The sequence below is a fragment of the Engraulis encrasicolus genome, chromosome 18, assembly GCF_034702125.1.
Source record: "Engraulis encrasicolus isolate BLACKSEA-1 chromosome 18, IST_EnEncr_1.0, whole genome shotgun sequence".
In the NCBI taxonomy this organism is placed as follows: domain Eukaryota; kingdom Metazoa; phylum Chordata; class Actinopteri; order Clupeiformes; family Engraulidae; genus Engraulis; species Engraulis encrasicolus.
The window spans coordinates 29,155,574-29,168,325 of NC_085874.1; the positions used below are offsets into that span (position 1 = coordinate 29,155,574).

General features: G+C 40.1%; 2 protein-coding genes across 2 annotated transcripts in view; one reads left to right on the forward strand and one right to left on the reverse strand.

Annotated features, from left to right (window-relative positions):
- Nucleotides 1-198: 198 nt before the first annotated feature.
- Nucleotides 199-7,378, forward strand: slc25a47a (solute carrier family 25 member 47a). The gene is made up of 6 exons (XM_063222466.1): nucleotides 199-475; nucleotides 854-897; nucleotides 1,002-1,073; nucleotides 2,175-2,351; nucleotides 5,209-5,473; nucleotides 5,966-7,378. The coding sequence occupies exons 1-6, from the start codon at nucleotides 439-441 to the stop codon at nucleotides 6,265-6,267; spliced, it is 897 nt and encodes a 298-aa protein (XP_063078536.1). The 5' UTR covers nucleotides 199-438; the 3' UTR covers nucleotides 6,268-7,378.
- A 2,256-nt stretch (nucleotides 7,379-9,634) lies between these two features.
- Nucleotides 9,635-12,752, reverse strand: part of LOC134468560 (N-lysine methyltransferase SMYD2-A-like) — a 15,464-nt gene continuing 12,346 nt past the window's right edge. The window contains exons 11-13 of the mRNA XM_063222467.1: nucleotides 10,526-10,602; nucleotides 10,175-10,283; nucleotides 9,635-9,973 (exon numbers count right to left, since the gene is read on the reverse strand). Coding sequence (XP_063078537.1) covers nucleotides 9,890-9,973; nucleotides 10,175-10,283; nucleotides 10,526-10,602 — 270 coding nt within the window. The 3' untranslated portion in view covers nucleotides 9,635-9,889. The remainder of the gene's footprint in view (nucleotides 9,974-10,174; nucleotides 10,284-10,525; nucleotides 10,603-12,752) is intronic.

A 12,752-nucleotide genomic window follows, 5' to 3' on the forward strand; every position in this document is an offset into this window, starting at 1 on the left:
CCATATAACGAGCAGGGTTGCCAGATGTCGCTAGTGATGTCCAGCCATTGTTCTATTCACGCTCAATGTGTCCAGCCCAAACAATGCTAAAACCCCGCGTGGAGGCACTAAATGCCGCCCAATTTGAACTAAATTCTATTTATTACAATGGCAATGTATTTTTTACCTACAGAATGACATCCTAAGCAGCTCAACTGGGCAGGAAACCACGCAATCTGGCAACACTGATAAGGAGGCTGAGTTGAGGGCGTGGTGAAACCCTCATTGAATATTTTGTAACACGCTGTCAACAGAACCACGTGAGCTCTCTGTTCAAGTTTACGTTCCATAACCCACTGTTGGAAAATGGTAAACTCGTGCTCCTAGCTAATGCTGCCAGGGCGATATGAAAGCTGAAGCTGTCACTTGAACTGAACTTGTCAAATTTAATGCAAGACGATGCACATCGCCGATTTCTTTGCAGGATCTTTTGGAGGTAAGGCTGACTTGGCATAGCGAGAAAAGGCATGTGTAGTGAATGTCAAGGAGGATCTCCTGTGTAGGCTACCGGTACTAGTGGCGGGGAAGACAGCCTGTTGTATAGTATTCGATTTCAAACAACGGGCGTGTTTTTAAATGTAAGTCTAGGAAGCAGGATTCCTTGGTGTGGGTGCATTTTTGTCTGGGGTTGGATGTAGATCCCTGCCCGAGCTGCCTCTACTAGGCTCTTCCCTAACAGCGATTCCGTGTTTCACACGTGCTACATTCAATCGACCTCGATTAAATCGAATTACTGTATAACATTGTAATAAATGCTACAAGTAGCCTAGATGAATGTGTTCTAAATGTATTCTTTCCCTTTGATCGATCACAGGAGCTTGTGGAGTTACAGTGGGATACCCGTTTGACACCGTCAAAGTTAGTTTGCTTTAAATTATAGCTGTACATTTAAATTTAAATTATAGTCCATTCATGAATGTCACAAAATCTCTGACACCTTGCACTGTGTTTAACATTCACAGGTGAGAATCCAGACCCAGAAGCAGTTCAGTGGAATAACACAATGCTTTGTGAAAACCTTCGAGAAAGAGGGGGTAGGTTGTCACACACACACACACACACACACACACACACACACACACACACACACACACACACACACACACACACACACACACACACACACACACACTGCAGTAGGCTAGTAACATACAGTAACCTAATGCAGGTTTAACCTACAGCTTTTGCAGTGAAACAAGATAGTAAAAAATGATAGAAAAATGTATTCTTTTCACGAGGCAATATGTCTGAAAAATATTGTGTCATCCACCGTCCTGTAATAATTATTGAATCTGGTGCGTACTTCAATCTATCATTGGGCTCTTGGAAATCTGGATCTCTGAATAAGGCAGCCTGTTTTGGGAATGCTATTGTGTAAAAAAAAAAAAAAGACCTGACCTACTTTCCAGTATTGCCTTGGTAAATACACAATAATTTTGTTGTACTGTTCATGGGCTGTTCTTGATGTACTGTGAGGTTGTATGGTAGTGGCGGAACCAATTGCACAAAGGGCCCCCGATAAGCCAGTGATGCAGCCTGCCAGTTGTCAAGACAGGCCCCCTTGGGCGCAGGGGCAAACTCCCCCCCCCACACACACACACACACACACACACACACGCATCTTGCATACACCATACCTTACCCATTCTCCAAGCGCTTCTAAATTAGGTTTGGGCTTTCCCTGCCTTGCTATTGGACAGGACAGTGAGAGGAGACAGGAAAGTAACAGGGGAGACGTGGCGTGGGAGGATCAGGACACAACCTCAGGCTGGTTTCAAACCCGGGTCTCTGGTGTAAGAGTCAGTGCCCTAGCCGTTTGAGCCGCGGCTGACAGGGCCCCCTCCAGTGGCTTCTATAAAGGGGTATGCCACTATTTTGGGGCTTAATACAGTTAAAATCGTTGGCTGGGATTTATAAAGGTGGTAAGGTGTCTTATTTTTCATGTTAAGCGTTGTCTTGCTTTAAGACAAGTTAAAAGAGGGAATATGTCGCTACGCTAGTGAAAAAACGGCTTACATGAAAAATAAGACACTTTACCACCTTTATAAACCCTGGCCAACGATTTTAACTGTATTAAGCCCCAAAATAGTGGCATACCCCTTTAAGGGAATGTGTGTGCTGCTCCTCCCCTGCAGATCCATGGCTTCTTCAAGGGGATGTCTCTGCCGGTGACCACCATCTCCATGACCTCGTCTGTAGTGTTCGGCACCTACAGGAACTGCCTGCAGTGCCTGAGCCAGCTGCATGGCCTCGGGGCTCCCAACACCAAGCTGGACATCTTCCTGGCAGGCCTGGCCGGAGGCATCATGCAGGTGCGTCAGGTGGCGGTGTCAGTGTAACGGAGGCCAACTAGCAGAGTGTGGCGTGGGACGTTAGTACTGTAAACCTCCCTACCGAAGCCTCAATACAGTGCGGTAGCGTTGGGCTATCGGAGCGGCCCTTTAGCTCAGCGGTCTTGTACTGTGCCTCCCATTCCCGATTGGAATGAATAAGCTTATTTGTGATATTTGCCTCGGTTTAGGTATTAAAGGTACATTGTGTAAGATTTTTAGTTGTTTATTTTTCAGGATTCATGCCACCCATTCACTAATGTTACCTTTTTCATGAATACTTACCACCACCATCAAATTCATTATGATGAATTCATTATGACTGGAAAAAATTTACTTTTCATACATGAATCTCCATGGTCCTCCATTTTGAATTTTACAAACCCCAACTCCGGTGAAGTTGGGACATTTGGTAAACAGTTAATAAAATCAAAATGCGATCATTTTCAAAACATTCAATCTATTCATTAGATGGAGAATAGTGCAAAGACAACATATTAAGTGTTAAAACCGAGAGAAAATATTGTTTTGGGGGACATATGTACTCATTTCTAATTTGATAAATGCAACACGTATCAAATAAGTTGGGACGGGGATCAGTGAAATTTAGTAAACATCCAAATAAGATAAAACAACAAAGAAAAACATTTCAAAATGAATTGTACTGACGGACAATATAGGTGTCCAGGTATAAGATCATCACAGAGAGGCTGAGTCACTCAGAATTAAAGATGCAAAGGGAATAATTACCATAGTTATTACATACATTTTTGAATTCCCTTTGATTTACCACGATTGAGTGTATATAAGACATATTTTTGTTATTAAAATCATTGTATAGGTTCATGACATCATGAAATATATATTGGCTGTAGTCTCACTCTAGCACTCCAGGAATTAGAGCTATTGAAAATGGACCATATTAAGAATGCTTAATCCGTGCAAATGATATAGGGGTGTAACATTCTCCTAAGCACCTGAGCTCACTTTAAATAGACCCAGAAGACATGGGAAACTGTCCTTTGCTTACAGAAGTCAGCAGAAGTTGTAGAAGTCCATTCTTTTTGACAATAATAGAGCATTGCACATCCTGTGCTACAGTGAAAATGGACGATCCAACTTGTGTTAGTGCTAACTTCAAAAGTCAGCCTCCATGATGGCATGCGGGTGTAGTAGTGCATTGGTTAAGATGTTCTCACTCATCTGTAGAGTTAAATACAGTGCTGAATGGTATAAATGGGTTTTAAACAGCATGAAAAGCCACTCATGCATTATATTTTGAAGGGAGATCTTCGATTACTGCCATATAGTAAGGTCAAATTGCATTCTCTACTATGTTTTAACAGTTTGGCTCCATCATAAGGACCAGCAGGTGATAAAATGGTGGGCTTTTGGTCAAGACCTGTCACACTGTAAGCACTACAGAAAGGAAAACATTGCAAAACATGACAAGGAATACACCCACCATTTAAGATGGTGAAATCATGTCCAAGATAGGAATTAACACTGTTTTTTCTATAAAATCATCTCATCGGTTAATGTATTTAACTGTTAAGTGTTGTCTTTTGTTTTGTTTTTAGTCTTCCTCGACATTTGCTGCCTTTTATTGTCCCCCGTCCCAACTTATTTGAGACGTGTTGCATTTATCAAATTAGAAATGAGTACATATGTCCCCCAAAACAATATTTTTTCTCGGTTTTAACACTTAATATGTTGTCTTTTCACTATTCCCCATCTAATGAATAGATTGAATGTTTTGAAAATGATAGCATTTTGATTTTATTCACTGTTTACCAAACGTCCTAACTTCACCGGAGTTGGGGTTTGTAGTTGCAGCACCTTTTTTGACCATTTCTTGCACAGTGTACCTTTAAGTATATTAACTGAATGTACAATTTCATTGCTGTTTTAAAAAAAAAAAAATATTGACATTGGCCCGCAATTTCATCCCAGATTTTGATTTTGGCCCAATATGAATTTGAGTTTGTTCCAATCTGAGAGACAGCATGGAAACTCTCAAGGAATTCTTTGCCTGCATTTCGGTGCCCAAACTTAGAACAAGGAGGGAGAGCAAGGCATATTATTAGACAAACGAAAGCTTGTAGTTTGTTTTCCGGTCCATGTCGACAACAGGTGTGACCTTCCCCAGGAGAAACTGAATAGACGGTCCCCTTACAGTATCAGTCTGGCGATAGTACGGCTGCCATATGGTTGGAAAGAGCAACAGAATGCCTTCAGTGTGTGTACCTATTATACTGAATCGTCCTTAGAGGTCATCAGTACTGTGGGCAGTACTCTGAAGGTCGTTGTTATTGGACAGACCACAGCATCATAGTTCCCTTCATTTATCTTGCCATTGAGTCTGTGTGGAGGTATATTTTATGTCATGTTTTGTATTGTCATAAAGTTTTTGATTGTTTTTCACCTTTGTTGAAGAAGACTTAATAGCAGACACAGACACCTCACCTTTAAAGGGACACTGTGTGAGACGTTTAGTTGTTTATTTCCAGAATTCATGCTGCCCATTCACTAATGTTACCTTTTTCATGAATACTTACCACCAGCATCAAATTCTAAGTATTCATTATGACTGGAAAAATTGCACTTTTCATACATGAAACCATGGTCCGCCATTTTGAATTTCCAAAAAATAGATATTTTTAGCTGCAAAAATGACTGTACTTGGACCATACTAGAAAATTTGTGTTTAATACTTTGTAAACTTTAATGTAAAGATCAAATTTGGCAATAGGCAGCCCAGTTTCAATGAGCAGCATAGTTGCAGTACCTTTTTTGACCATTTCCTGCACAGTGTCCCTTTAACTGACTTTCTGTACAGGTGTCTGTCATGTCACCCGGCGACATAGTGAAGGTGCGCCTGCAGTGCCAGACGGAGTCCCTGCGTGGTGGTGTGGGAGACCCTAAACCGCGCTACCGCGGCCCCATCCACTGCTTGCTGTCAATCCTCCGTCAGGACGGCCCCCTGGGCCTGTACAAGGGGGCGTTGCCCCTGGCCATGAGGGACGGCCCCTCCTACGCCACATACTTCCTCACCTACCAGACGCTCTGCGAGTGGCAGACGCCCGCCGGGCAGAAGGAGCCGGGTGAGCAATAACCTCATTACACATTTGCCACGTTTACATTGTGTTATGACCCCCGCCGGGCACGAGGAAGCGGTAAACAGAGCTGGATCAACGCACAGCATGGATAGAACGTGTCCTCCCAAGAGGTGCTGGAGCTGATGGTCTGGGGCCTATACGAAAAAGCTGAGGACTTCAGGCTCCTCTATTAGATGATTTACCTCTTAAACTAATCTAGTCTATTTGTCGGTGCCCAATGCGGGCCGCCTACCCAATGTGGGCTCTTTGCACACTGCACATGTGACACCTGACGTCTGAGCCCAAAAAGATGGAATTGACCCAGAAATGAAACATGGCTGTGTGTTTAAGAGTAATGATAATGGTTTGATGTATCCTTCAGCGTGGGCTGTGGTGCTGCTGGCGGGGGGTCTGGCTGGCATGGTGTGTGTGTGTGTGTGTGTGTGTGTGTGTGTGTGTGTGTGTGTGATAATAATAATGCTTTAATGTGTCCTCCAGAGTGGCCCGCGGTGCTGCTGGCGGGGGGTCTGGCTGGCATGGCCGGCTGGTCGGTGGGCACCCCGATGGACGTGATCAAGGCGAGGATGCAGATGGACGGGGCGCGGCCGCGGGGGCAGCAACGCTACCGGGGCCTGGTGCACTGCGTGGCAGAGACGGTGAGGAACGAGGGCGCCGGCGTGTTCTTCCGGAGCCTGGGCATCAACTGCCTGCGGGCCTTCCCCGTCAACATGGTAGTGTTTGCCGTCTACGAGCTCATGGTGCGGCTGCTGCGAAAGCAAGACGCCATCTCACACATGTGATGGGATGTCAAGCAGCAATGTGCTGCTGCTGCACACTGTTCAGACACGTAGTACTTTATATACTGTATGTAGCATATGTAAGTATATATATATAACATTGTGTGGTGTGTGTGTGTGTGTGTGTGTGTGTGTGCGCGCGTGTGTGTGATGTTAATTTCTGCATCTTTTATGGACAGTAGCTGTTGCGATAGCCGCCTGAAATGCGCACAATTGAGAAACACGTTAGTGTTTCAAATGCGAGCTTGGAAGATTGCCTTCGTGAGACTACCTCATCTGTAATGTTGTGTAAAAGTGACTTTTTGTCTAAGGGGGCGAGCCTTTCTCACTGTGGTCAATATTTTGCGCTTTTATAGTGCAACCCTTAATAAGTACAGTGGCAGAAGAAGCTTACAGTAGGTAAGGAGAGACTGCAAAGATCCACAGGACTGTCCAGGACATTGGGATGTTATTTTAATGCATTTGCATTTGGGGCATTCAGGTAAACTAAGTATTTATTTGTTTTTGAATGCATTGCATTCATGGCATTTAGGTAAGCAAAGTATTTTGAGTTTTATTTATTTAAATGCATTGCATTTGGGGAATTCCGGGAAATTGAGTATTTAGCAGGGCTTGTGGGAAACGTCGTACAGTGTGTATCTTTCTCCAAAATGGAGGCTGACCTTGGCAGTGCAGTTATGATACTGGCAAAAAGCTGACGTGGACATGAACTGCATCCCGTCCAGAATCCATCCACTATCCGCTGCTGTGCTCCATATACTTTAAATATTACAGTCCCACGAACGGGACTGCTACAGCATGCCTTTACAAAAGCCATATGTATGTATATCTATAACATGGTGAGAGGGAGACCGAGGGAGGTGTATTGAACATGATGCTCTATTTGTCTGTACAGTTTGGAGAGTGTGAGAATGTACGGTAGCCTACGAGTATGTGAATGTATTGACAGAATGTCAGATTTTGATGGTATTTATGACAGACGTCTTTTGAGGAAACAAACAAATCAAAACTTGTGTTGTCATTGAATTACATGCTGGGAATGCCAAGTGAAACTGACCTGTAATGACATGCTAGATTAATTTTGCCGTCCGATTAAAATTAGACTTAAGTACAACTCTTTTGGATGTGCCTCTTTTTTTACAGTGTGGGTGCATGCCACAACAGTATTGTCCTGTGCATTACACTGGAATAACACAAAATAATATTGTATTTGGTTGGTAACACTTTGTTTTAATGGTTCGCTATTACAGTGGATCTACCACATTAGGTACAGTGTAATAACCAGAATAACCATATATAATACCATATAATACCAGTGCAATACCAACCCTAAACCTAACCCTAACCCTAGATGTAAGTACAAAATTGGTACATTGTGTTACACTGGTATGTGGTATTATATGGTATTAAATATTGTTACACTGGTTATTACACTGTACCTAATGTGGTAGATCCACTGTAATAGTGAATCATTGAAATAAAGTGTAACCTTGTATTTTTATAACAATAACAACTTTACTTGTACTAAATTGTGTTTCAGTACCATGATGAAGCACACACACACACACACATTTTTGGCAGAGGTTTAAGCTATGCAGCGGAGCTGGAAAAGATTACGTATTCAAAGGTTGACAGAGAGCCAGAAAACCCCTGTGGGCAACAGGAGTGAATTCTATTGTGGTTTGTCAAGCATTTCGTGTCTTCTGGATTTAAAGAGGGTGGATAAGATGACCATTTGTATTTAGCAGTATAACATACTATAACATACACGTAACAAATCATGGTCAGGTAGTTCTTAAAGAAAATGTGTCTCAGTGGCAGTTTTCACTTTTAGACAAAAGGCCAGTAATGGAATACAGGCCTGTATTAGAAATAATTACTTTGTAATCAGACAGTTTCTGCAGTGTAGGATCCTGTTAATTGCGTTCTTCCTTTCCTCCAATCAAACACAAAAACAGACGAGATAATAGGTGCATTTGACATTTGTTGGAAAAGGTTGATGTTGACAAAACACATGAGCGAGAACTTATCGTAATGTGGGTGGTATTAAACACTGTGCATTTAAAGTCAGCCACAAATGTGCACGAGACAATGATCTCCCTCCAGTTTGACCTCCTAGCACACCACATGTGTGACGTGTGGAGGGACAGGTGGGGAGGAGGAGCTGAAGTGGGGTGCAGTGTAAACTTGTGTAAGAGTGTGAGACAACGCGCCTCCACACACGTGAGTGAACTGTCGGCCAACCAGTTCATGGGCGTGTGACCTCGGAGGCGGTATGCAGACGAGCAGCAACGGGGATAAAGAACTGTGGCTGTTGCAAGATACGTCTGCAGTCACGTTCATCCCGCGATAGTTTGACATCATGTGATATGTGACCTCATCGACGCAACATGACTGAAATTTGTCATGTTGGACAAGAAATCTAACCATGCAACCTTTTCATCCAAAATGCATTGCTGTCTGCATGTGCATGCATCCGTTGCGGAATCTCGAATGAGGCCAATAATTAGCCTTATCTCTAGTGCCATCTAGTGGTGGATGTGTTGGCTTTTGATGAGTTGACATGGTGACCAAGGAGAGCAGAGATAGGAGGGGGCACTTCCGTCATCAGACCGTAGTACCAGAGATTCTTTAAGTGTATAGAGATATGCCAACGTAATAGGTTTCTATGGGCACCTAATGTGACCAGGTTCCGGTCTGCCTAAAGGGCCGTGTCATAATGCTCCTACAATGAATAGAACAGTCCTTAGGTCTGCCTAGGTCTGCCTAAGGGGGGGCATAATAGAACCAGGAAACAATGGGCCAATGGAACCTCTCTCTCTCTACTCTCTCTGGTAGTACGGCTTGGCCGCGAGGGGAGTCACTTTTCTTCCATGGTCAGTACTGGAGGCACGGTAGTAAGGTGCAATGCCACTACAGCCAGTGTTGGAGTGCGGAACAGGTCATAGGACACCGTGAATGTTTGTCAGCTGTCCTTAATTATCCCCCGCAAGTAATGGTGACCGACAGCTGCAGTTCATTTGGACGCAAACTGAACACTGACAACTGAACATCCTCTTTTGACCGATTTTGCGGAGTTTCCGGAGTCACAATTTGTATCTGCTGAGCTGAGCAGATTAGAGTGACACACACACACACACACACACACACACACACACACACACACACACACACACACACACACAGTGTCCATCTATCTTTAAAGCAGTGTGTGTCAGCACAAGGCAGCAGGTGGCACTATTGCAGAAGGTTGTGTGTGTGTGTGTGTGTGTGTGTGTGTGTGTGTGTGTGTGTGTGTGTGTGTGTGTGTGTGTGTGTGTGTGTGTGTGTGTGTGCATGCGCATCGAAGTGAGTCACACTGCAACATGTATGTGAGGAGCATCTTTATTGTCTGATTTGTTTACAGTCATTTGGACACAAACAAAAAAACAAACAGACATACTGTCACGTTTCAGGCCAACCCATGTGACCGCTTCACTTCTCTGTAAAGGGATTTAATGGAGGAGATATTTCTGTGTGTGTGTGTGTGTGTGTGTGTGTGTGTGTGTGTGTGTGTGTGTGTGTGTGTGTGTGTGTGTGTGTGTGTGTGTGTGTGTGTGTGTGTGTGTACGTGTCCTTGTGTGCTTCATTGTTTCTGCAGCATTTCTTTCTTCAGACTTTCGATGGAGGCGTGATCTTTCCCCATAGTGATCTCCATGATGGCTGCGGCCTATACACACACACGCACACACACACACATACACACACGCACACACACACACGCACATAGACAGACAGACAGATAAAATACTAACAACAATAACCGATATGCAATGGAAATTATATTGTGTGTGTGTGTGTGTGTGTGTGTGTGTGTGTGTGTGTGTGTGTGTGTGTGTGTGTGTGTGTGTGTGTGTGTGTGTGTGAGTACCTTTTTAAATAAGCTGATGCCTTGGGTAGGTTTCTCCAGTCCCACATAGAGCCGCCCCAGTTTAATGTACATAGATGCCACATTCATAGAATAGGCAGGATATAGCGCACTGAAAAACAACACACACACACACACACACACACACACACACACACACACACACACACACACACACACACACACAGACACAGACACACACGTGTAATGTACATAGAGGCCACATTCATAAAATAGATAGGATGCAATACACTGAAACACACAAGCGCAACAAGCGCACACACACACACACACACCCTCTGTCTCCCTCTTTCTCCTTCTCCCTCTCTCTTTTTTTCTCTCCTTCTCTCTCACCTGAAGGGTTTGATGATCTTCTCCCCATAGCGTGCCGCTTCCTCCCAGTCTCCCTGGTATATGCATACACCCATAGCCTGGCACAATGATATTATTATTATTATTATAACAACAAACATACTAGGGTAACACTTTAGAATAATGTCTGTTTATAAAACATTAATAACATTTAGTAAATAATTAACTAATGATGAACACAACATTAACAAATGTTTTTAAATGACTAGGAAATGTTAACAAATGTTTGTTAATGACTTGGAAATGTTATCCCAGGTCAAAAAAATGTGTACTTAAGTGTACTTTAAATATATTTAATTTTCAGAAAGTATATTTTAAGTACACTCTATTTATCAAGTACAGTACTTAAGTATGGTATTTAAAAATATACTTAAAGTTTAGTGTATTTTAAATATATTTTAAAATCATTTGTATTATTAAAGTTATGTACTTAAATATAGTTTTATAAAATATACTGTTAGTGTATTGTATTTTAAATGTATTTTAAGTATATTTGTATTTTAAAAGTAATGTGCTAAGTGTAGTATTGTAAAATATACTATTAGTGTATTATATTTTAAGTGTATTTCAAGTATATTTGTATTTTAAAAGTAATGTGCTAAAGTGTAGCATTATAAAGTATACTATTAGTGTATTGTACTTTAAGTGTATTTTAAGTATCTTTGTATTTTAAAAGTTATATACTTCAGTGTAGTATTATAAAATACACTATTAGTGTATTGTATTTAAATGCATTGTAAGTACATTTGTATTTTAAAAGTAATGTGCTAAAGTGTAGTATTGTCAAATATACTATTAGTATATTGTATTTTAAGTCTATTTTAAGTACATTTGTATTTTAAAAGTAATGTGCTAAAGTGTAGCATTATACAATGTACTATTAGTGTATTATATTTTAAGTGTATTTTAAGTATCTTTGTATTTTAAAAGTTATGTACTTAAGTGTAGTATTATAAAGTACACTATTAGTGTATTGTATTTAAATGTATTGTAAGTACATTTGTATTTTAAAAGTAATGTGCTAAAGTGTAGTATTGTCAAATATACTATTAGTACTGTATATTGTATTTTAAGTCTATTTTAAGTACATTTGTATTTTAAAAGTAATGTGCTAAAGTGTAGCATTATACAGTATACTGTTAGTGTATTATATTTTAAGTGTATTTTAAGTATCTTTGTATTTTAAAAGTCATGTACTTAAGTTTAGTATTATGAAATACACTATTAGTGTATTGTATTTAAATGTATTTTAAGTACATTTGTATTTTAAAAGTAATGGGCTAAAGTGTAGCATTATAAAGTATACTATTAGTGTATTATATTTTAAGTGTATTTTCAGTATCTTTGTATTTTAAAAGTTATGTACTTAAGTGTAGTATTATAAAATACACTATTAGTGTATTGTATTTAAATGTATTGTAAGTACATTTGTATTTTTAAAGTAATGTGCTTAAGTGTGGTATTGTTAATTATACTAGTAGTATATTCAATTTGAAGTCTATTTTAAGTACATTTGTATTTTAAAAGTAATGTGTTAACGTGTAGTATTATAAAATACACTATTAGTGTATTGTATTTAAATGTATTGTATTTGAAGACATACTATTGGTGTAGTATATTTTAAGTGTATTTTAAGTGTATTTGTATTTTAAAAGTAATGTGCTAAAGTTTGGTATTAGAAAGAATATTTGAAACGTACTTAAAGTTAAGTATGGTTTTAGTATATTAAGTACACTTGTACAAAGTTTGATTTTAGTACCAAAAAGTAAACTTAAAATGTGTTAAAGCTCTACTTAATTATATTTCCAGTGTATTTAAGTATACTATAAGTTGTCCCAAAATAACACAACTTAAGTATGTACTTCTGCAGCATGCTATAAAGTGCTTTCTCATGACCTTGAAATAGATTTGTAGCATACTTCAAATAGTTACACTTAACCACATGTTAAAGTACACATTAAACATCTTTTAAAGTGAATTAGTAAGTATATTTAAAATGTACTTACATTTAAGTATGATTTTAGTATATTAAGTACACTTCTGCAAAGATTGATTTTAGTACCAAAAAGTCAGCTTAAAATGTGTTAAAGCTCTACTTAATCATACTTCAAGTGTATTTAAGTATACTATAAGTTGTCCCAAAATAACGTTCTTTAAATACACACTTTTGAAGTATATTTTAAATACAAAAATACATACTTATTAAGTA